The sequence below is a fragment of the Heloderma suspectum genome, chromosome 2 (assembly GCF_057233095.1).
Source record: "Heloderma suspectum isolate Gila_16-S chromosome 2, 16-S_ref, whole genome shotgun sequence".
Lineage (NCBI taxonomy): Eukaryota > Metazoa > Chordata > Lepidosauria > Squamata > Helodermatidae > Heloderma > Heloderma suspectum.
The window spans coordinates 94,075,123-94,100,170 of NC_139459.1; the positions used below are offsets into that span (position 1 = coordinate 94,075,123).

Below are 25,048 nucleotides of genomic sequence, written 5' to 3' on the forward strand. Positions count from 1 at the left end.
TGGCTGGAGGCCCTCACTTTGCTTTGAAGGGATCCCAGTTGTTGGTAAGAAAATCTGTTTTTGTTTTTTAAGGTGAGATGGGTAGGGCACCTCGATGGGTGCCAAGAAAGGTATCCGGGGGCACACTGGTGTCCACAGGCACCACGCTGTTTACCCCTAACTAGATGGTGTATTTTTCCTCATTAGTTTTGTTTTTTTTAAATTCAAGCATCATTCAAGTTTCATACACTTCTAAATTAAAAGCACACACATTAAAACTACCATTAATACTTTCTATGGATATATGATCTACAAACTGAATTAATGTATCCATATTATATTTCATTTTGTTTACTAAGGCTGCAGTAATATACCCACTCTCCTGAATGTAATCCCCACTGAACTCAGTAGGAATTTCTTTTGAGTAATTATGCAAAGGATTGCACTGAACATTTCCTAAGTTGAGATATGCATTTTTCAGAATTTATCATAAACAGGGCAGCAATTAAAAATATAAGATACTGCTGAATACTTTGAACATTTTCTTAGCTAAGCTCCAGCTAGCATAGGCACTGTTACGCACTATCAAAAATTAATGAAAAACTTCAATCTCTCTGTGAAAAGCTTATTTTGGGTGTGGGGGGGTACTTGTAAGCTGGCTTAGGAAATTTTATTTTTAAAGGTGGAATGTATCTGTGTACATATGTGTGTGTGCGTGCACATGCATATACACATACACAAAATGCATGAGTAAATCAGGTTGGTTATCTTATGAATTTCTGAGCTTGAGAAAATAGTCCACTATGTTTATGAACAGTTTAATTTATTTCAGGTTTTTCAAAATGCATAGGTTACAAATGCCATGATGTGCAAATGCTTTAAAATTAAGAGAAGTATATCACAATTGGATTGCATTCCAGCTATTTATATGTCACCTTACTTTCAGTAATTCTGCAAAGGATGAAAAGCTTTAAGAATGAGCTCCTTAATATCAGATTACCACTTCCCCACCAACACCTTGTTTTCCTGATATTTTGAGGAAGTATTTACTGTATACACAGAACCTTTTGCTAAAACAGACAAATACACCGAGTATAGGAAAGCTAAACTAAAGACAATATGTTTTAGTATTAAAGTATTTCCCCATATTCTACAACTGACTTTCTCTGAATTCAAACAGCAGCAAAACAGCATCATCACCAAATACCAATTTTGATATAACACTTTTCCAGGGATTACAATCAAAGTTGTCACTTAAATATCATATATATAAGCGTCTTCTTAAATCATTCAAATCATTTGCATTAATGTCTTGCAAAACTATTACTGTTGCTTTTGTCTGGGTAGGATTAAATTTGATGGTCATCAAACAACAGAGGTCTATTAGTTCTCTTTGGCAATTCTGTAAACCCTCCTTGAGCTTTGGGCACTGGATAGGATCTTTCCTTAGTTGTTTCATTTCAGGTACTGAAAATCCAATCAAGCTTGTTAGAATCTCATCAGCGAAATCAACTTCTAGATAAGCTGTGCCATCGGATATTTTTGCTGTCACACTCCAGAAGCCACCACTGCTTGTGAGATTTCCTGTAAGAGTTACTATAAATGCTTTAACTTTCACAGTGATAATACCTATGGGCTTGTTACTTAATAAAACTGATAAATATGTAAAAGGAGAGGCATCGAGACCAACTTTGTGGCAGTTATTCTTTATTCTGCAGGTCTGTATATCATCAGAACATTGTTCAAATTCTGCATTAATATCTGTTAATCTATTGTTAGAGATACCAAAGGTCTTTTCATTGCTTTCACTACCTCTCTCTTGTACAAGCTTATTTCCCAAATAGTCATCTAAGGTCTGGGTGTGCTGCACATTATGTTTTATAGAAAGACCTCTTGTGCTTTCTTCAGTTGTATCACACTTCCCTCTTTCACCAGATTTCTTTTGTCTGATAAGCTGGTTATCTGTGTTAGTACTTATGTTGAGAACATGCATCTCTTCTTGCTGAATCTCATCTTCCAAAAGTAGATCATCCTCCAATGGAAATTCACCAAGATCATCTTCCATGTTTTCCAAAACTGGAACACTTTGTTCTTCATGTTCTGCAACGACTACTGTAGGACCTTGCTGCAAGCAGCTTCCATTGTTGGAAGAAAGAGAATGTGTGGTAGAATTTAAGCTGGTACTTCTGGTGCAATATCCACTATCAAGAGGGGTTTCATTTATCATTAATTCATCATTTTCCCAAAGACTTGCCAGGAGCTCTTCATCAGAAGGGCCTGGGATTTGGCCTACTTCATCAGGTCTTGAAATCCCATATTCACCAATATTTGATCTCACAGCATTAGGTGAGTCGGCTTCTTCTCCAATTAGCCTAGCAAGAACTCTTTCCACATTATATTCCTCTACAAGGCTATCCACTTCACCTCCCAACAGTCTCACATTTTCTGGCTTGAGCAAAAGAACACCTAAACGATAAGCAACTTTCCCTTGTATCATAACTTTTGTACCTGGTGGGAGACTACTGTGGATAACAGGAACAGGGTGGTATTCCATACCTTGAACGTGATGGATACCATCCGTCAGTTGAAGCATCAACATTCGAGTAGGTTTTGCCTCCCAGGATCTCAAGGTTCCCTGTGTATGAGCAGTTATTTCCTCATTTACAGTATTTTTCCCTCTTATTTTTTGCAATTGGGAATAGGCAGGCTGACTCACATCAACAAGTGAATCAATTTGTATGGAATAAAAGCCATTCAATTCTCCTTTTGGATCATTTAAAATGCAGTCAGGGAGAACAGGGCATTCAAGATCTCTGAGATCTGTAAGAAGCCATTGCTCAAAAACTTGCTTGTTAATAGAAGCCTGAGCCAAACTGCTACCGCCATTTTCCTGTTGAATCCAGTCAATACAAGCTTCTAGCCACTGTGCTGGAACCTTCACATGCCATGTAGATGCAAGCCAAGTTTCTACTCGTACTGCAAGACCTGATGCAGTCATTTTCTCCTGGCAATGTGTGAATGCTCTGAAATGAAAAATAGTAACTTTTCTGACTAAGCATAAGCATTTACTACACAGCCGATTAAACAAGCTATTGCCTATGGAAGCTCATGCAGAAAATGAGTTGCTCTCTAGACTTACATATTTTAATCCAAAATTGAACTAAACTCAGTCCAAGTGATAAACTAACCAAGTAAACTACCAGTTACATACTCATCTAGGGAAAGTAGCCGTTGCCTGTAATTCAGGAGCTAAGCAGCAAACTAGATTTTTCCTACCTCCCGCTACTGTCATCTCATTGTGTTACATTTCCCAGACTAGGAAAACATAACACAGTACTATGACAGCCAAAAGTCCTCTCGGTGCATTAAGGCAAGGAGATTAGCAATTGCCTTACATTCAATCCAATTCATGTTTACTGAGAATATATTGCCATGCATACCTTAGTGCAGCATTATATTTCTCCAGCAGAAGAAATGTACTACAACACTGTCTTCTGATGTTAATCTCAGGCAGGACTGATACTAGGCTGGCCACGGCCATAATGGCTACAAGAGGAAAGGATGGGAAGCAAGTGGCGGGTAGGGCAGGATGTATGAAACCACCACCTGAACATGCGTAACCCAATCCTAAGTAGGCTTATTCTGAAGTAAGTGCCAAGCTTTAGGAGTTCAACAAGACTGTGGTAAGCATAAGAAAATGGGCAGGATCCAACAGGGGTCTTCCACACATAGCCAGTCCTGGTGCACGTACAGCCCCTACCGCTGGTGGCTGTGATGTAGGGCTTCCAGGGGCAAGCCTGGAAACATGAATGAGACCAATGCAAGATGAATAATGTATGAACTGCGGTATCAGCATATGCACATATATAAATCATGAACAAATACTAAATGATCAGTAAAACAAATTCTGAAAAGAAACAAAGCACTGAATATGTTGGCAAACAACTACCCTCATACAATTCCAAAATGGTTCTTAGCACTCTAATATGAGGAAAATACAGCTTTCCTAACTTTTTAACTGTCTCTGCTTCTAGTTGAAGTGCCTTCAACAGCAGCCTGAACAGCAGAAATTAGAAAGGAGAAAGAAAGAAAATGTCCACAAGGAACCAGGAGAGGGCATTTTTGTAAACTAGAAACGAGATGGTGTTGAGGGCAGGTTCTGTTTGTTGATGCCCCACAGATAAGCAAGTTCGCATTTTATATTTACATACTACTGACATTTATTAACTTTTTTACAAGCTGGGCTAATCGCGCGGGGAGGTGGGGTGCTGCACCCAAGCTTTCTGCCCTTTGAAATAATAGAGAAGGCGATACTCCAGAGCAAAACTTCCTGTCTGGGGAGGCTGAAGTTACCCCAAGTAAAGCCTTCATAAATGGATTAAGGTTCCAATCCTAAACACGCGCCTACTAGGGAGCACGTCCATTTAATACAGTAGGGCTTACTTCTGAGTAAACAAGCTGAGGAGCGCGCTGGAGGGCTGCCGTCCCAAGAACACCCACTGAACCCAACCGGGCTTACGTCTGAGGAAACATGCTCAGTATTGCACTGCACCGTTATTTGGGCAATGAAAAACGCGCAAGTCGGTAAGGTTTAAATTGTTTGGTAAGCTGGGTGCTGCTTTTTAGGGTATCGTACGCGGGTGGCCCCCATCTCAACCCTGCTTTTCTCCCTCTCCCTCCCTCTCTTTTCTTGATGGGAGACGCTAAGGATCCCCTTCTCCCACCGCCTCTATAAAGGGAACGATGCGTCCTCTTAGCCCCCCGAGGCCCGTGCCCCACGTACGTGACAAGCCTTCGGTCCCCGTTCCGCCATCACATGGCCCAAGCCTTCCCCCCCTCCCCTTTTGTCTTAAGCGCCAAAGCGACTTAAGAACCAAACTTCCCGGGCTCGCGAGACGTCAGCCCCATCAGCTACAGCTCGCGAGGACGAGGCGGAGTTTTCGCCGTCGCCATCTTCGTTCTATTTCCCCCTCACGCACACGACCTCAGGTCAGTTTCGTTCTCCTTGAACCTCTTCACGCTCTTTTTGTAACCGCACTGATTTGGATTGGTCGTCCGCTTTTATTTAAAAAAATAGAATTAGTATTATATGTAAGTATCACGTGTTATCCGAACAAGGCGGGAAAGCAAAGAAATAAGGAGAGAGAGGAAGGGGGAGAGGGAGGGAGGGAGGGAGAGAGAGAGAGAGAGAGAGAGAGAGAGAGAGAGAGAGAGAGAGAGAGAGAGAGAGAGAGAGAGAGAGAGAATGGATGGATGCAGGCGTAGGAGCAGCACCACTCGTTTGGGCGGCTCAAGGCCGAGCTTGCGGCGTTGGCGCGCCGACGGCCGCCACGGAGGGCGGGACTCGGGAGCGCAGGTAGTGAAGGACGGCCGCGGCAGCCAATCGGAGCTCGGCGCCGCGGCAGGCGAGCCAGTAAGAAGGCGGCCGTGGCGAGTGTAAGTGCGCGCGCGCGCGCGGCGGCGGCTTTCTGATCCTGTTTCACACTCCCAGAGGCGGATTCGGTGGAGTTAGTGCGCTGCGTGGTAAGGAGCCGACAGGGCCTAAGTGTAGGCTTCCACTAGCCACCCTCCTCTTGTATCTGTGGGGAATAGATCTCTCGGTATTGGGTTCTCACCATCGGGCCTCAGAAATTTTCGGTGTGTATATGTAAGGGGCGGGTAGGTTCGCCGCGGGGAGGGGACGCTGGTGTTGTGGAGCAAAGGCAGCCGTTTCGGTCGTTCCTCTAAATTCCACCTCTCGCCGTCGCCTCCCAGCCTGCCACGCCGCCCCGGTCCGTCGAGTTCCTTCATTAGTTGTGGGCCCCGCTCCGGTAGGGGAGGAAGGCGAAGGGACTAAGCGAAGCTGCTTGTTCTGTAGCGGTTGCTGCAGAAATCATGGCGGCTGAGGGAGTGGGGGGAGAAGTGGGGCGGTGAGGGAGCGACAGGCGTTTCCCTCTCTCGTTAGGCCTGTGGACCCTGGCAGAGCCTAACCGTCCCGACGCTCGCTATAATCTTTTCCCGCTCCCCGTACGGAGACGGCAGACCTCTTTTGTGTCTCCCGGAGCGGAGGGGCCCGTCTCCTGGAGCCGCCGCGTGGCGGTTCGGCTTCCGCTCCCGGCTCCTCCTAGCAGCTCGTGATCGCCATTACAGCGGAGGCTGCTGTTAGAGCCGCCATTTTTAGTCCCGTTGCTTTCCAGCAAAAGCAAGTCAAGATTATGCAACTGGACGTTCAAGGTCCTTATTCTTTTCTCTCCTTGCACGGTCCCGCCCCGCCCCCCCAACGGTTTGTAACGAGGAGTAGCCGTTAAATCGGACCCGCCTCGACCCTCGTGGTTCGTAACTGGAGCGGCTGGGTCTTGCGCTACAGTCCATCCTGTCCGCTGCGCCAGGGGGAGGGAGGAGAACTGGAGAGCCTTTTTGTTGCAACGGAGAATGAAATTATAGCCGAAGCCTTGGCATTTACGGCACCCTTCCCCCTCCCTCCACATAGAGCCAGCATCCGTAGGTTGTAATAATCTTACTTGGCGCTACCTGCCTGATACAGCTGTTGCTCCCTCTGTTGCTAACAACATTGTGAATTGTTTTCATCCAGCAGGCTCCTTTATGGTAGAAACCGAAATCCTTTTAGAATCGCGGTTGTGTGTTGGGTGGTCTTTTGACAAGGTTGAACCAAACACAGAGACCGAAGAAAAAAACAAAGATGGTTTTATTTTCAGCAATAGCAGGCTTATTATAAATGGAAATAACACCACTGTTGATCCTTTCTCATTTATTGCTACTGTTTCTGTCATTACAGTGTGTTAGAAGAACATTATTGGTTGAAATCATACACTAACTGCAAGACTGTTCAGTTCTTCTAAATCTTTTTCTGATTTAGTTGCCCTGGAATTATTATTGAGCTGAATTAACTCTTGCTTTGTTTCAAGAGGGGAAAATAGTGCTGTTTCTGCTTAACTGGATTCAAAGAATGTTTTGTGTATAATGTTGAAGTTTTTCCAGTAGAAGTTGAAAATGGCAAAAATTTGCATGGTGGTATTAGTGACGTTGTGGAGCTAATCAGATGTGGGAATTCTTCACATACACAAATTGTCTACTTCGCAAAACAAGACAACCTACTTATCTTAATTAATAAAAATGGAAGCTCTGTTCAGTATTTTCCCCCATTAAAATCTGCAAGATTTTCTGATTGAGCTGAAATAGACCTGCAACACTGACAAATACACTATGTCTCAATTACAGTTCACAAAAATGGTTGGTATTGATGAGTAGTTATATACTTGTTGATATATGCTTCCTTGTCTGATTTTTATTTTAATTCTGGAAACCTACTCTGGAAACGAACAAGACCAACACTTCATGTATGTTGCTTTTCATAGGCTGTCTGATCTTTGATCCCGCCCAGAACGCTTAAGGTTTGCTTAGCGAAGCTATATAATATTGGTAAGTGTTGGAAACCAAATATCCCCCACCCCATTCATTTCTTTAGCATGGTAAAGGCAGTTCACTGTCTTCTTCTAAGCACTTCAGTATATTCATTATTTGACAGGTTTTATCTGCAAGTCTAACAATGGAGACTGAACAGCAAGAGGAGACCTTTACTAATACAGAAACTAATGGTAAGTTTTCTTGTATATAACCTAAAATTACAGCTTTTATTGGCTATCATGTAACAATATGGAACTTCTATCAAGAGCATATAATTCATTAGTGCTATGAGTTGTGGCCACTGGATGAATAAATATTTAATTTTCAAGCTGTGTATACTAGGGCTCTCTGGAAAGGATTATTTTTATTACCTAGTAGGGGTGTGTGTGTGTGTTTCATACAGTTCCATTCAATGTTATGTGAGTGGACTTTTGCTCACATAATACTGCTTCCCCTTTCTGTCCTACCACTACCCCCCAGATCTGCTCTGGAAGGTCCCCAAATGCTCTGGAGCAGCTTTGGGCTGAGTGGGAGGGGCTGCACGGGAAGGGGGAATACAATCTGCCAGTGTTGTCAGTTCTACTGGAAGGTGAATAAGGAAGACATTTTTTTCAAAACTTCTGAAGACGATTGTATCGCCCAGCAGTGGTGTTTGCAAAATGTTATATATGGGCTAAATATTTTCCCACTGTGAACATTTAAAATTATTACATAAGTAAGTGTATAATAGGGTTGTTATGCACCCATAAACGTAAGTGGAACTTGAAGATGACCCAAAATAAGCTGGGTTTGGATATTAATTGTTACAAATTGGTATTGTTGCCATTAATGTGAATAAAAAACAAACCTTGCTAACAATACTCAAGTGGCTTTATATGGCTTTGTAGTTTCTCATAGCTTTCAACAGAACTGGGCAGTGAAATCCCTAAAAAGTTATATTGCAGCCATCCTAGCTTAATACTGCGCTGTTATCTGTTACATTTACTTTATTAATGCTGGTCAGATAGTGATAGCTTGTACCCGAATTAGTCTTTATTTGTAAAGCTTAAATCTGGGGTTATAAATTTCATAGGTAAAAGAGCCATTAGTTAATGCATGTAATAAAAGTACATTTGCTCTGTTTGGAGAAAAAAAATGGTTTTTCGTTTACCTTCTAAAATATTAGGCAAACGTCCAGCTGAAGATATTGAAGAGGAACAGGCCTTTAAAAGGTCTAGGAACACTGATGAGATGGTGGAACTGCGCATTCTGCTTCAGAGCAAAGTATGTGCATAATTTTTTTTGCAAATTATGTACATAGTATTTTGTTTAATTTGACTGTTCACATTAGAGAATTAGTAAAGTGCTTTGTATAAGAACACCTGATAACTGGTTTTAAGCATTTGGCCGAATTCAGATTTCCATTCTGAAGAAACAATAAAAAGTTTTTTTGCAGTGTGAGCCAAGAAAAAGATTTTCAGGATGGCTTGCCAGATAATTGTAAGAGTGGGTGTGGCTGTATTGTATGTTTAATTTTCTGGAATTTGGGAAACTCATGTAGAGCTCAGTTGTTGGGGGGGAAAGAACTACTTTCTTGATAAATTCAAATGATTCTGGATATTGGCCCTATTTACAATTTTATAACTTGCACTGTGCTAAAAGATACTATGGCAGAATATTGTGATGTTTTAAGAAATGAACATCAAATCATATTCTACTTGCAAATATGTCATTTGTTGTAATAACTAACAGCCATGTGTCTAGGTTCTGTTTTTGTAACTTAGGGTGCAGCATGATTGTGCCCTGGGTACTCGTAAGTCCCTGAACTCAGAGGCTCATGGGTGTCCTATGCAGAAAGTGCTTCCCATGCTGCATTTTAGCTAGACAGGCAGTTTCGGGCAGCGGGTGAAGCTGGACCAGCAATAGGAAAAGATGTAAGCCAGCTGCCCCGGCCATTTCCCCTCTCTGCCCCCAGGAATGCCTCTTTTCCCCTGTCTCCGCACTCCGTTTACCGAATTTAGGGGGGGGGCAGCCAGCGTGTTTTTCTCTGTGCTGGTTATGGGGGCGAGGGGTTGGGGACGTGGTTTCCTGGCTCTGAGCCTGAGTCTTTGAGCACAGATCCAGGAATCCAAAAAATCCTGTGTCCCCCAGATGCTGTCTAATAGACATAGGCCTGCTCCCTTGGCCATTTTTTAAAATGTGACAGAACCTTATGAAATGAGATATTGACCTGGTTCACATGATCAAAATAAGCCACTGTGGCATAAGCTACGATGCTTTATTTAAATCTCAGCACATGTGGGGTACAGGTTGTCATGTCATCCAAACCTGGGAGACATGGCTTGTTGGAGGGGGGTAACAACCCTGCGATAACCTGTGGGTTGTTAAATAAGCCACTGTGGCTTATTTTGATTGTCTGAACTACCCTTTTATGCAGTGTCCACTTCCTCCCTCCTCCCTGCCCCTTTTTTCTTTATTTAATGCATTTGGGAAACTCTAACTTGTAACTTTTTTAGAATGCTGGAGCAGTGATTGGAAAAGGTGGCAAAAATATTAAAGCACTTCGTACAGACGTGAGTATTTACAAGTTAAACACTGATTATTTTGCAGAACATGGCATTTAGGGCAGATTATGTACACTTCTAGCTACTGTGAAAAATTTATGTAGGTCTCTAGTATAAGCCATTTGTAATTATTTTTAAGCTCAGGTTCCAGGATATTCCATTCGTATCATAACTAAAACACAGAATAAGTCATGTGGAAAGATTCCTGTCCCTTATTTTACAAAAGCCTTACACTAAAATGTGTATTTTATTGCCTTAACTTGCTGTATTGGTGAGCTCAAATTTCCTATTAAAAATAATTCCATTTCTGGAATATATTACTTATGACTATTCTTTACCCAGCTATAGAATGAGCTTGGTTTAAACAGTCTATCTCTTCGGGACAGAAATGGTCAGACTGGCATGATTTTATGTATGGGAGCAGAGCATTATAGATGCATCCTAACCTGGAAGGAATTTTCAGTAAACATGAGTTGACATTTTTTTTTTTTATAGTGGGTTGACTCTTGTGAATAGACACTATGCTTTGTAAAAAGCAATTTCTTTATTGTGCATAATCGTCAGTATTTTAAAGTAGTAATATTGGGTATTGAAATATTTGGCACTATATCATTTCACATTGTGTTTGATATTTTCATTATATTATAAAATAAACTCCTGCAGAATGTTACAACTGTCAACTTTAGTTACTAGATCTGAGGTATAAGCAAGAACTGGTTAGCGACCACATGTGCATTAACTGACCTTTCTGAAGCTAGTGTACTTAAAAATTCACCTACCTAAATCCAGATTTCATACATATAATTCCTGGATTAGTGGCTTTCCCAATTTTCCTAGGATTTCAGTAATCTGAAACTCTACGTATTTTGTGTCTACCCTCACGAGCCAGCCTGCTACTGCAACTTATAATGTTAAAAGTAGTTTAGGCCAAGTAACTCATTTTTACGGTCCATAACTGTTAAGCCACAGTCAATGTAGCTATCCGTTATTGTGTTAGTCTTCAGAACAACTTAAGCTTGTTTCATTGAGAGTAATGAGTATAGTTTGTATTAAATTAAAATTTATTGCTTTTCCCCCTCTTCCCTCTCCTTGTTTTTTTGGCCATATATCTCTCCGTTGCCCATGTACTGGATCGACTTGCCCCTGCGTTGCCCACCATGACGTTGGCCCATCCGCCCCTGAACGCCCATGTGAAAACCCTGGTTGGCTATGCCCAAAAATGTGCTCGTTGCCAAACGGGTGCCTTACTTGACAACTTCTGATTGAATGCCCATGCCCAATGCCAACATCCACGAACGCCAATGACCAATGCAGTACAATGCCAGTGTTTCAGTCCCAGACAGCAGTGGCCCCGAGCGGTATGTCCCAACAGTTTATGCCTCACTGCCTGATTAGAAAGAGAGAAATGTATATTATTACCTGCCTTTATATAATTAAATAGTATCCCCGTAGACGGTGTATTGTTTTTTTAAGTTTTCTGTCTTATTTTCCCCATTAAGTCTTTTTTGTCACTGAACTTTTACGTGAGTTGCCCACCCAACAATCCACTAATTTTATTTCAATGGAAGGAGCACAGCTTCAATTGTTGTATATTTGCTGCATTGTAAATCAGATTGTTTCAAAATAGTCTCTTGCTCTGCTCTGTCTTTGTGGCCCACCTTGCTTCCCCAGCATTGCCTGTTCATAATTTTTTCTGATGAAATGCTAACTCCTGGTTCACTCTCCTTCACTTCTCATTTGTGTTGTCTTTTTTGTCTTGCATTTGTATTCGTTTTCTTGCGGAGCCCATTAGTAATCTAATTTCTAACTGGTCTCATGACCCTATTCCAAATATAATGTTCACCACTTGCATATTCCCATGTCTCCTATGAGAAGATGTGCCAGTTTAACAATGTAATAGCGAGGGTGTCCTAAATTAATGGTGGCGGGGAACATCAGTATTCACTCCTACTTTCAGTTCTTCGTCAGTTTCTTGTCCACTTAATCTGACTCCTTTCACGAAGCTCGTTCTCTATCTCCAAAACCTTATTTTAAACTTGTACCATTTATATTATTGGGCATAAACAAAGGTGCATGTGCTGTAACTTCAGTAAACAGGCTTACTTAAATGGGGAATATTAACTGTAAGTTCTACTCAGTAAAGTTGACTTATAATCCATACAATTATGAATACACAACTTACTTTACCTTTTTTCCTATCTTGTTTGTGACACCTGAAACGTACTTGACAGCATACTGAGTATAAGTGCAGATATTGAAACAATTGGAGAAATTTTGAAGAAAATTATCCCTACTTTGGAAGAGGTAAGTGTTAATCTTATTCAGGATTATGCATCTGAATGACTAGCTTAGAATGAATTCATTTTCTGCAGCTAACTTTCCCTACCCATTAAAATATGGAAGCATGTCCCCTGGCAGCAGGGCGTGTATGTCAAGACTTGTGTGTTTTGTGCACCAAATCAAATTAAGCTTTAATTTTAAATAATAGGCATATAGGAAGGTTCCTTATACTGAGTCAGGCCTTTAGTTCAGTATCTGATTGGCAGCAGCTTTCCAGGATTTCACAGAGTGGACAGTGCCAGCCTTTCCTGGGGATGCATTCCCAGGGATTGAACTTGAGACTTGGCTGGAAAATGTATGATCCAACCACTGAGCTACAGCCCTTCCTGTAATATCTCAAATTGCATTATGCTGTGATATCAGGGTCACTATTTGTGTGGTTGGGGGGCCTTGATAAGTAGGGCTTCTCTGTTCTTCCAATATACTGAACCCGTCTTGATTTAAGAGTTCCACAGTTATTTGAATCATGGTGTGTAAACTATTTATTGGAGAGCTGAGTCTCAATTTAATGGGTAATAAATGTTGGATGTTCAAAGTGGAGAAAAATTACCAGCATGTCACAGTGTTCTTAAATTATACTTTCACTGAATTTACAGATACATACACACAAACAAGTATGTAGTAACTGTTTAAAATGGATACTATTTTAGACAAACTTCTTAATGCACTTGTCATTCTTCTCGCCTCCTTCCCCGCTTCCTCAATCTACAGTATCAGCATTACAAAGGAAGTGACTTTGACTGTGAGTTAAGGCTGTTGATTCACCAGAGTTTGGCTGGAGGAATTATTGGTGTCAAGGGTGCTAAAATTAAAGAACTTCGAGAGGTAACAGTTTTGTCCTTTGAGTTAAGCTTTGCTATTTTGAAAATATTTTCTCATTGAACATGCTATAGGGCACAATTATATTACTAGTACTTGTACGTTAGGATGTGGTGTGGAACCTTTTGCAGAATAAGTGGGAACCTGCTGAGGGCTACATGCCATCAGTGGGTGGAGCCAAACCCAAAGTGGACAGTGTTGGCAGTGGTCAGGGCCATCCCACATTCTTATACACACATGCACACACCCATTCTCACACACAGTAGAAACCCATTCATTCCTACACGCATAATATATATGTCCATTCTCACACATAATAACCCACATACACATGAGTGTTTACATGGAGGGGAAGGTTAGCCCTTCTTTTCCCACCTGTGATCTGCCCAAGTCCCCCCACCCCACCCCCAGTAAAATAAGGTTTTGGAAATGCCTTCAGTTGAAGCCAATTTTATTTATTTACAATTATTTATACCTCGCTTTTCAACATACTAATCCCTTCAAGATGGCTTACAAATAGCCCACAGGTACATTAGTAAAATACAGTAAACAATATTAAAATATAATTGTTCATAAGGATTCTTCCCCACAGGGTGGTTAGTAATAGCCAGGAGGGGAGGGCCTGTTGAGTGGGAGCATGCACCTGACCTTCTGGTCTTTTCCTGCGTCCCTGTCTCATAGAATCCTCACATGGCAGTTGGTCCTGTGCATTAGGATATGAGAATATGAATACCTCAATATTAGTGGTACTTTAGTGCTGTTAAAGGATTGTAAAAGATTTAGAAATCTAAATATTAGGTGATTAAATTAGAAATATTCATTATTCTTTCAGTGAAACAGAGGGGAGATAACCATACACTTTTAATTTTTTTCTTGTGTGGTTTCTTTTTAGTTCTAGTTACTAAAATTGGTAAGGCTCTCTAATGATTCTGTAATATTTAAAGTGGATTCTCATTTACTAGCTGAAGCAACCATTGCTAAATAGGGCTTACCTTTTGATGGAATGTGTACTTGAAAGATTGGAGCACCATAACTGTACTACCAAGGTGGTAGTGGCAGCGGCAGTGGCTTTCCTAAACCCATTCTGTTTATTTGTAAGTTCACCAAAGCTTAAGCCTGTTAAATTCACTGTCATTTTGCAAAACCTGCATTTTACAGCACAAACAAGAAACCTGTTTATTTAAAGGCTTCCCCCCCCCCTCTTCAGCCAAACTCAGGTACCAGTTTGAATGCTTGCTCATAGGGGGGAAGTACCTTGTGCATAGAAAAACAGCATGTCATGAAAAAGGCAAGATTGTGCTGTTCTTCTTGACAATACTACTTTTCTAACTAGTTTTTTTTCTCAAGGAAAAGCATTGAAACATTCATTCTACCTTCCCCTGCAATTTGAAGTGGTACAGTCTTTACTCCACGAATCTGTTGATAATACAAACTGGCCTTAAGTGAACCCCAGGAAAAGAAACTATAAGCGGGGTAATGCCATCATCTCACCCCTGATTGTCCCATGGCTATATGTTGACACTGGTGCTTGACTAATGTAAAGCTCCAGCCGAAACCTTTCCCACATTCAGGATAATGCAAGGGCTGTTCCCTGCACTGGTGCTGACGGAGGGTGGTATCCTGACTGAACCTGCACCCATGTTCCATACAGACATAAGGCTGCTCATCCTCACAAAATATTCCACAGTGCTAGTCTGTTGAAAACCTATTTGACTCCTGGAATAGGAAGATTACTTGGGCAGTTAGCTCCTAATGGTTCACCCATAGTTGCTAGAGCATAATTCTCTAGCTTAATGAGGATTGGTAAGTAACAAGGCAGTTTTTTATTTTGAGCACAGATGGAACAAAACATACACTGAATCCAACTGAACATGGATTAAAAGTCCATTTGAAGGCCTATTTTGTGGCAATGATGACAGCAGCAAAGAAATCTGCCACAGTTGTACACAATTTTGTCTAGCCAGTGTTTTACAAGTGGTGAATGGTCATTTGCAACCTGGCTATTGGTCACTGGCATGTTTAGCACATTCTAGCCCATTGGGCCAGTTCTGCAAAAGAATTTCTTCCATTCCTCATTAAGGGAGGACTTAGTTCCATCTAATCTTAGAGGCAGTAGTAAGACCATAGCTAAAGAAGCCTTTCCTAGAACCCAATTGACTGAAGAAATATAGGCCAACTTCCATTTTCTAGTTGTGATGGCTGAGCAACACTGGAATATGAATTATCAATATTTTAAGGCCAAGCTTTGGGGCTAGGATTACTTTGGTCTTGCCCTATTTTTCTACCTTCATGGGGAGTGTGACCCTGTTGAGTTTCTTCAATACTTCATGGTTATTGATAACAACAATAGAATATTTCTGGGTTAACTGTTTGTGTTGGGGGCACTATTCCACAGTGGGTTTCCTCCTACCTCACTAGGAGATTGGTGTTGTCCCCTCAGACAGGTTGTGGGATTCTGTAGGGGGTCTGCTTTCTCTTCCATGTTGCTGTAATATCCATACAAAACTGCTGGGAGAGGGCATCCAAGGTTTTGGAGTGAGTCCTTATACCCAGCTCTGTCTTTCCATGTGAATCAGCTGTGGCAATTTTGTCCATGGATTTCTCTGCATGAGATCAGCAATGGGATGGATAAAAATGAATAAATTGACACCAAATCCAGACAAAATGAACTTACTTGTTGTGGGTGGCCCTAGAAGTAGTGGGAAAACCTATTCTAGGATGGGTTCAAGCTGCCCCTAAAAGCAGATTTGGAGCTTGGAAATGCTCCTGCATCCAGGGCTTCTGTATGACGTGCAGGTTATGGCCAGGAATATGGTCTGTTAGCTAAGACTAATGTACTAATTGTGCAATTTCCGGGAAAAGTGAGGCCTTGTCATGATTGTGAGTGCCTGGTAAGTTCTTGAGTGGACTACTGTAACGTGTTCTACTTGGAGCTGCCCTGGCAGACAGCTTGGAAACTTCAGGTGGTCTAGAATGCAGTAGACTAGTTAGGTGTAAATGGACGGGGAATTTTGCAAGAGCTCTTCTAACCTACCAGTTTTGTTTCCAGACCAAATTGAAGATTTTGAAGATTAAGTATGTGCTGTGTGAAGGAGAAAACTGTAAAATTTGCTAGCACAAGATGTAGTGAGCGCCATAAATTTGGATGGCTTTAAAAGGGGATTAGACAAATTCATGGAGCGGCTACTAATCATGTTGGCTATATACTACCTCCAGTATCAGAGGCAATATGTCTATGTATACCAGTTGCTGGGGAACGTGATAAGGAGGGTGTTATTGCACTCATGTTCTGTTTGTGGGTTTCCCATGGGCAGCTTGTTGACCACTGTGTGAACAGAATGCTGGACTAGATGGACCCTTGGTCTGATCTAGCATGGCTGTTGCATTCTTATAAGATGCTGGTTATTACCTTTGAAAGTCCTACATGATTTGGGCCCAGAACATCAAATATATATTGCTGATATGTCACAATATATATCAGCAAATATATATTGCTGATATGTCACAAATTGAAGAAATCTGTAGAATAAGCATTGGAGGGATATGTGACTTCTCTTGTCCCTCATTTGGGGCAGATGATTAATTTAGGCTGTGTACAGACAGCATACAGTCTCTCCCATTGCAACAGTAGATTAAAGAATTTTCTGTTTTTTTCTGGGTGATGTTCATTGTGCTTAAAGAAATGAGAGGGGACAACTTCTGGCCACCACTTCTCAGCTTTTGCTAGTAGAGTCCCAGCCATTCACCGTACCTTTGTTTGTGGAAAAAGTATGTTGGGAGCAGATGGGCACCACGTTAAAGTTTGTGAGAGCTAAGCATGTGAATGAGTTGGATCAGCTTTTAAGCAGATTTTGTAAATCTATCCACCTCTTGAATTTGTAAAAGGGTGATTTGATTCAGTTAACTCTGATATATTGAAGATAGGACAGTGAACCATTGCTATATTATTCATTTGAAAATGTGGTGAAAGGACAAATGTAGGAGCATCAATAACTGTACAAATCTTAATACACTTAGTTAATTAGTATAACCTTTTTTTTACTGATTAAAGCTTTTCTGAAACATTTCTACTATAACTTCCTTGGCAGAACACTCAGACCACCATTAAGCTTTTCCAAGAATGTTGTCCTCATTCTTCTGACAGAGTGGTGCTAATTGGTGGAAAGCCTGATAGAGTTGTGGAATGCATCAAAATAATACTGGATCTTATATCAGAGGTAATTTAATCTAGAAAACGTGGTTTCATATTTTTCCCAGTGTGCCCTTTTTGTGCAAAGACTAGTTGCTGTGGTCTAAGAACAGTTTCTATTTTGTTGTAGCAGCAGTTGCTAGAGTTCCAATTCAAATTGTAAGAAAGTTTGCACTTTTTCTAGAAATAAACCATGCACATTACCTGTAGAATCGGTAGTTGTTCTTATTCAGCAAAGATCTTATTGAGAAAAGCTTTTGAGCTGACTTGCTGGATAAATTAGGTTTTAACTGGTGGGTGCTGTTTATTTCTTAATTTTATTGATGTAGTGTTAATTGATTTGCTTTTATGTTTCAATTATAATTTTGTATTTTAGCCTTGTTGACCTCTATTTGTAGTGCAAAGGCATGATATAAATTTAATAAATAACATTTTAAAACGGGTTGACTAAATATGTACGAAATACAAAACTTGTTTCCCGTTTTTGTTATTAGTCACCAATCAAAGGACGTGCACAGCCTTACGATCCAAATTTTTACGATGAAACGTATGACTATGGTGGATTTACAATGATGTTTGATGACAGAAGGGGGCGCCCTGTGGGCTTTCCAATGCGTGGTAGAGGGGGCTTTGATCGAATGCCCCCAGGTCGTGGTCGTCCCATGCCTCCACGAAGAGATTATGATGATATGAGCCCTCGCAGAGGACCTCCTCCCCCTCCTCCAGGCCGTGGTGGTAGAGGTGGTAGCAGAGCTCGCAATCTTCCTCTTCCTCCACCTCCTCCTCCCAGAGGCGGGTAAGTTAACTTGTAAATGCTTTCATAGAGCATTCTCAAGTTTTAGCTGTCTGGAGTAAGGTGGGGTTTGGGATTTGGAGGGTGGGGGGAAGAATATAGAAGTTATTAACACATGGAATTGCATTTCATGTGAGTTTTAAGTGACGTTTGGATGGATTTGGAAAACAGGACATTTGTCCATTAATAAAGATTACTGAAAACTGCCTTATCCACATCACCAAATCAATTTGCTTATATATGTGACTGTTATTAACTAGGGACTTGGTGCATTTGCATTGAATTGTGGGTGAGGTACCAGATGTGTGGTAAGCTAAGTTAATTTTCAGCGTGATACAAGTAAATACTCTGACTTATATCCTTTGCCTTAAGGGACCTTATGTCTTATGATCGAAGGGGCAGACCTGGTGATCGCTATGATGGAATGGTAAGTCTTGTTTAGTAGGAGAAATTTGCATACACCCTTTTTCCAGTGAAGCAGGGAGAGCTATCTCTTCAGATGTCTCGAAAGCATAATTCTCTGTAGTTGATAGATGTTCAATTTTGTTAGTGTAGTTAGACTTCTACTGAGTGACACTTGTGTATGTACAAGAGTAGTTACTGTTGTATACATTTCATATTTCAGTTTTAACCTTGATATAAAATGATTTTTAAAACTGCTGCTTGTGGAAGAATCTAGAAATTCTACTACTTCAAAGGTGTAAATAAGTAAGGTTGCAAGTAGTTAGGCTGAGGTGCGTTGGAATACTTTGAAGCTACAGATAAGCCCCCTGAGGAGTATTAGTTTTCAGTGGGCATTACTCCTGTGGCCATTTACTAATCTGGACTTTGTGGAGATGTAAATATGGGAAACCTTAAGCTATTGTCAAACTCCTCGAAAGATTTTGGAGGAGTTGGAAGAAGTATTGTGTCCTGTTGCCATCCATTTGAAGCATAAACATTAAAACTAGCTCCAGGTTCAGAAATGTGTGGTGTTCCCCAGCTGTATAGCTAGGATCAGAATGAGATTCTAAATGTGGTCCTTGAGAATGAGAGTATGCTTCTCAAAATCTGTTTCACTGTATGGGAGAGAGATCTCGGGCTTTTAAAATGCTGAAAAAGAAATTTAGTGTCTAGCATTGTTACCTATTTTTACAGCATTATGCCTGAGCTTGTCCTGTTCTGCCAGCGGGATTTCTTTGCTGGATCAGTAGCCTTCCATGGATGGCTGTTCATGGGGGGAAAAGTCTGGATCCAACCCTTTATCTTAAGAAACTGAAAAAATAAACACTGAAGCAAACTGTGTTTTGAAACAATATCAGGAAATTGTTCACTTGGACATTGCTGTCAAATATTAAAATTATCCTTGCATATGTTAGGCAGACAGATGATGGCTTACTTATGACTTATTTATCAGATAGTGGCAGCAATAATATTTTATAGCAGCCTTTCCAGTCCATGGTATAGTTAAATGCAAACCACATTGTGGTTGCCTTACTGCTTCAGCAAAGTATTCTTTCTTCTGTATACTATAGCAATTAGTGAGCACTATCTGGATTATCTGTGAATGCTATATGTGACATGTTTTGGTTGGAGCACAAATATATGGTAACTGAAAATGGTGTCTCTTTTGTTTTAAGAGAGAATACTTGCATTACATTTTCTTTGGCAGAATCCAGAAAATTTTCTTGCTAGTTTTGAGTGAGACTAATCATGTTTAAGGCTTCAGTCCTTATATCCACTTACTTGGGAGTACATCGAAATCAGCTCATTGGTACTTGCTTCTAAGTAGCCAAATACAGGATTACACTGCAAGTTTCTAATTTAGTGTATACAGTGCTCATTTGCATCCTTCACCTGAAGCAAGGTTTACACTTTCCTGGGAAATACTGGTTGTGTATAGGATCCCAATAATTGCTTTTTTACCAGGAGGAAAAAATAGATACAGTAATAAATTACTGAACTCTTGTAACTAGGTACATTTTGAGCTAATTTGTATCACTAAGCAAAGAAAACCTTGGAAAACCTTTGACTTAAGATTGTCTTGCCCAAAGAGAAACAAAAACCAAACCATTCCCTCTGTCTGGTTGGGTGGTATGCAGCTCTGCTTCATACAGTGACATCAACTGCTTTATACAGGGAACCAAGTCAGAATATTTTGGCATGGGCAAAGATGGAGGATAACATGACTCAATGTTACAGTCATTCTAAGAGAACGTCTTTAGGTGTTAAAGAGCATGAGTTGGATCCAGGTCTTCATTCAGTGGGATTCTGCTGGTGTTGGAAGAAAGGGGGGTGGGTTTTTTCTCCCAATTCAGAAGTGGGGGGTTCTCCCAATTCCCCGTTCAGCCCCAAGGCATGATCTTTGAAGTTGTTCTGGTGTGTTGGAGGTCCCTCCAGATCAGTTCAGTGTTTGCCAGCTGAAGGGGATGTCAGAGAAAATTGTCACTCCACCCCCTTCCTCCAGTGGGAAGCCTTTGCTGGATCCAGCTTCCCTCTACAAACAAAAGGCGCCCTTCTGTTTGTGTTGGGGTGGTGGGAAAGTCTGGATTCAGCCCCATGAATACTGTCTATAGCATACTGTACTTCAGAACTATAGTTGATTGCAAAGTAAAATGTAATCTGTATATGGATGTGTGCTTTAAATTGCCACTTCTCAAAACCAGTGTCCTCATCTTGTTTGCATGCATTTTAATTTGAAAATTGTGATTTGTGCAGTCTGCAACATACATGAAAGTCTGCTAGTCAGATCTCCTGTAATTGTCTTTCACGTGCTTATAATCTAGGGGTGCAGGCAAAGAAATCTTTCTGGATTTCTTACGGGTCTATGTGAAGACGTAGGCTGGTTTATTTTTTCCTTTTGTTCATTGGATTGTTTTCTTTTTCTCTTTGTGCTGCACCCTGTTTGACAAGATGATGCAATGTCATGTTAATGCTTGTGATGACATCGAAACACCAGAAATGGTGAGTACGTTTTGTCATCTGTTTAGTCTGCTTGGATTTGCTGCTGCTTTTGAAGGAAAATCTATGCACTATTACTACTTAAGCATTTTCTTGAGACAGTGGGAGGGACAGTAAAGTGTTAGCTTTGCTAGTACGCTGCACATAGCTGAAAACTGCCATTTGTATGCTTTTGTTGAGTTTTAAGCAAGTAAGACTGCAATCCTATAACTGCTTACCTGGAAGTAAGTCCCACTGAACTCAGTGGGACTTACGTCTGAGTAGACATGTATAGGATTTCACCACAATACTACTTTGCAACACTTTTCCCCTGCATCTCTAGAGGATTTGTGTTTGATATATCTGCATTTGATATATTAACATAAAAGCCTAAATTTTTTGTTGAGGTAAGGAATGATAAAGGATTGCCCGCCAAATGCTTGATTTGTGCTGAAACTTCTCTATCCATCGTTTTGCATTGTTACGCTTATGGGATGAACGAAACACTAAAATATCTTAAGTAGTAATTGAATGAATTGTCCTAATATCTTCTGAAATGTGTGTGCATCCATTCAAAGTTTTAGGTCTGGAAGCTTAAAATAGTTCTCGGTTTTCTCTGTTCCGCTTAAATATATTGTCTGTTGTACAGGGTTGTATGATAGTGCTCATTTTTGAAAGCTTGTGCATGTGTGTATACACAAGTGCACATGTGTTCATAGCCTTATCTTCTGAGGAAAAAACTTTGCAAGTGTCCAAGATGGTTTAATCTCATATTGGTTTAATGGAAATGAATTCTAAGACCAATCTGACTAGAACTGAGCATGTTTGAATGTTGATAGGATGTAATTAACGTACATACTACAAGAATGTCAGAATGTTGAATGGACTTCACTGGTAATAGCAGGTTCAACTAATATTGTGGGTTGTATGACTGAATAATTATTACAATTACAGTTATGTCATATTAGAATTCTGAACTTAACCAGCATATTTCCGAGGTCTGAATTGACATAAATCATGCTGTTTCTACTACTGCATAAATTATGCTTGGTGAATGACTTATTTGGTGCTTAACTCCATTGAAAACTATTTTAAGTTGTTGAGAGACTTCTGTCTGGTGGTTTTTTTCAAGCCTTGGGGAAGGAGTTCTGCAGTGCTGGGTGCTTTGATAAAAGGCCCTGCTCACTTACCTGCCATGTCTCAAGTTTGTCAGGTAGATAGTATCTGGAGCAAGGTCTTCTTTTTAATGTCCTGAAGGAACATAATCCTATGGTTTATGGCAGAAGTAAAATTAAATGTCTTTCCAGCTACATGGAATACTTTTGTTATGTAGGATAGTCTAAATTAAAATTGCTAACATGGAAACTAAAACTTACTTTTTATTTTTGATAGTTCGAGGGTGGATCAGGATATGGTAAGCTTTCATGCATATATATTGTACACAATTTACAGTTTAGTCATTAAAAGGATTAGATGCATATGTTTTAAATTAGACTATTCTTATGCAGGGGGTCGTGGCTCCTACGGTGATCTTGGTGGACCTATTATTACAACCCAAGTAACAATACCCAAAGATGTAAGTATATTTACTAACTCCTCTTTAGCTAAAATGTTTTAAAATAGAAGTTCAAGCATGTGGTTTTCTAACTTTATACAATGTGTTAGACTTACTACCTCCAGTTCATACATTAAGCCTGTATTCTGTTTTGAATATAAAGGGAATAAGTGAAGTTGTTTCCACTTTGCTTTTCACGCTAGTTACTGAGCTTATTAACCATGCTGTCTATTTATCACACTGTAATTCCATATCCTGGGGTGATAACTTATTAACATGTTAGAATATTGAATTATAAGCTGCTGGTAAATAACAAAGACTCCTCCTTTCTAGCTGGCTGGTTCCATTATTGGAAAAGGAGGTCAGAGGATTAAACAGATACGCCATGAATCAGGAGCTTCAATCAAAATTGATGAACCCTTAGAGGGCTCAGAAGATCGGATAATAACTATTACAGGCACACAGGACCAGATTCAAAATGCACAGTATTTACTGCAAAACAGGCAAGTTGTCACTCAACTGCATCTGTTAACTACATGTAGACTTAATATTGAACTTTTTCTTTTGTATAATATGTCTTTTAAAAAGAGAACATCCATAAATACAGTGGTAGTTTATACTAACTTCTGCACTTGTTAGTATGCTTTCTCTTCTGTTTTCCATTCTTACTCAATGAAGACACCCTCAAAACTAATCTTGCTGGAAGTGACTAACCAAGCAGTCCTCATTTCTCTGGTGAAAACTGCTGCTCAAAATCTACTTGTAATCTATTACATAGAGCCTGTAGAAAATATAGAAGATTTCAGTGGATGTTGGTCTAGTTCTGTGTGGAAGACTAGTGATTTTGTTGTTTTTAGATAACTAAATCGACAACAAATTGCAGTCTACCATATGGCACAGGCCATGCCTCTACAGGACAAGTTGAAAACTATTGTTGCTGTTAATGCAGCATTTCACACCTTACTGGCATTGCTTCCTTTTCTGCCATTTATAACAGCTTTAGATTTTACTTGCTTTATTTCTTTAACATCAGCTGTCTAGTGAGCATCTTGTATAGCTTTAATGTTTGATTGTAGATAGTTACTAATTATAAACTGTCAAATTTTAACCAATATGTATTGTCTATTTTTATTAAAATGTATTTGTGAATATTGATTCAAATTGTTTGTGCAACCATTCTAATACATGCCTTTTTTTTCTTTTTCCTTATAGTGTGAAGCAGTATGCAGATGTTGAAGGATTCTAATGCAAGATATTTTTTCTTTTTTATAGTGTGAAGCAGTATTCTGGAAAGTTTTTCTAAGACTAGTGAAGAACTGAAGGAGTCCTGCATCTTTTTTTTTTCTTAAATCTGCTTCTGTTTAAAAAGCCAACATTCCTCTGCTTCATAGGTGTTCTGCATTTGAGGTGTAGTGAAATTTTTGCTGTCACCAGATGTAATGTTTTAGTTCTTTACATATAGGTGGGTGGGAGTGGGGTGGCTTGCGAAACTAACATTGGTATTTTGAAACAGCAGCAGAGAAGGTGGATTTTATTTTTGTTCTATGTTGGTTGTAAACTGTAATGTTTTTCTGTCACTTGTGAACCATCTGCTTTATACCTTTGTTTTGAAGAGTGGGGGAGGGCAGTACTCATTGTCCACTTACCCCTGGCATCCATTCAAAGCAGTGTGCAGAATGTAATGCTCTTTTGTAAGATGTTTTATGATTTTAAAAATAAATTTAGTGAACCAATTCTTGTAGTCATTTCTTTATGCATATTTCAGTAGCTAACATGCATCATCTACACCATTCATTAAGCTTGGCTTTTTCCCTATACCAGAGAAGCAGAATACCCAATTTCAGTGTTTTGGCAAATTAGGAGTATTGACGGTAATGCACTGACTCCAAACATTGGTGTGTGTGTGAAGAACCTGAAAATATATTAAACGGTTTTAACTTTGTTACTCCCAATGTATGCCCCTAATTATTGTATTGCAACATGTTGGTTTGAATAAAATCTTGCAAAACTTGGTTTGTCAATTAATAGCAAGTAACTGTAGAAAATAACAGAAGTTTAGTAATTTCTAGCCTTGGCAATTTTGCCCCTATCCAATTGTAACTTGTTAAATATGTTTCCACTGTATAAAGACTTGAATGAAACCATTGTATCTTCCTGTTGATTTGCATAGGAAATGTATGTGCAAAACCAAGAACCTCTGGATGTTTCATGTAAAAAATCTCAACATTTGTATTGATAGTTTACAAGTTTATTTCTCGTTGAATAAACATTGTAATAACATCTAGCTGGATGTTATGGATCCAGTTTCCAGTATTTGCTCATGTTCTAAGTTGCAGTTTATAAATACTTCCTTTCTTCACAATAAATTACAAGCCAAATAGCGATCTATCACCCCTTCTTTTCTTAGCCCTACTTCTAGAACTCAACTCCCAATAAGAAACTATAGCAAAGACTTTCCAAAAATTCTAGTTGAGATGGCTTGTGCTAGCAAGCAGGAACACATCTCA

General features: G+C 40.0%; 2 protein-coding genes across 16 annotated transcripts; one reads left to right on the forward strand and one right to left on the reverse strand.

Moving 5' to 3' along the window:
• Positions 1 to 205: 205 nt before the first annotated feature.
• Positions 206 to 5,311, reverse strand: RMI1 (RecQ mediated genome instability 1). 5 transcript variants are annotated; one of them, XM_084834196.1, is made up of 3 exons: positions 4,859 to 5,311; positions 3,420 to 3,776; positions 206 to 3,002 (listed from the first exon to the last, which is right to left on the reverse strand). In XM_084834196.1, exons 2-3 carry the CDS (start codon positions 3,518 to 3,520, stop codon positions 1,241 to 1,243), a joined length of 1,863 nt encoding a protein of 620 aa, XP_084690322.1. In that variant the 5' UTR covers positions 3,521 to 3,776; positions 4,859 to 5,311; the 3' UTR covers positions 206 to 1,240. The 5 variants fall into 5 exon arrangements, with proteins under 5 accessions (XP_084690322.1, XP_084690323.1, XP_084690320.1 ...); XM_084834197.1 differs by lacking the exon at positions 3,420 to 3,776 and adding an exon at positions 3,991 to 4,035 and having other exon boundaries at positions 4,859 to 5,309; XM_084834194.1 differs by lacking the exon at positions 4,859 to 5,311 and adding an exon at positions 4,763 to 4,822.
• Positions 4,265 to 24,274, forward strand: HNRNPK (heterogeneous nuclear ribonucleoprotein K). 11 transcript variants are annotated; one of them, XM_084834204.1, is made up of 16 exons: positions 4,265 to 4,563; positions 7,335 to 7,398; positions 7,505 to 7,574; positions 8,549 to 8,646; positions 9,879 to 9,935; positions 11,241 to 11,284; positions 12,158 to 12,230; positions 12,978 to 13,091; positions 17,174 to 17,302; positions 17,769 to 18,070; positions 18,440 to 18,494; positions 20,960 to 21,010; positions 22,379 to 22,400; positions 22,480 to 22,562; positions 22,875 to 23,044; positions 23,754 to 24,274. In XM_084834204.1, exons 3-16 carry the CDS (start codon positions 7,526 to 7,528, stop codon positions 23,785 to 23,787), a joined length of 1,281 nt encoding a protein of 426 aa, XP_084690330.1. In that variant the 5' UTR covers positions 4,265 to 4,563; positions 7,335 to 7,398; positions 7,505 to 7,525; the 3' UTR covers positions 23,788 to 24,274. The 11 variants fall into 11 exon arrangements, with proteins under 11 accessions (XP_084690330.1, XP_084690336.1, XP_084690329.1 ...); XM_084834210.1 differs by having other exon boundaries at positions 4,501 to 4,563; positions 23,814 to 24,274; XM_084834203.1 differs by lacking the exon at positions 4,265 to 4,563 and adding an exon at positions 4,908 to 5,070.
• Positions 24,275 to 25,048: the final 774 nt, after the last annotated feature.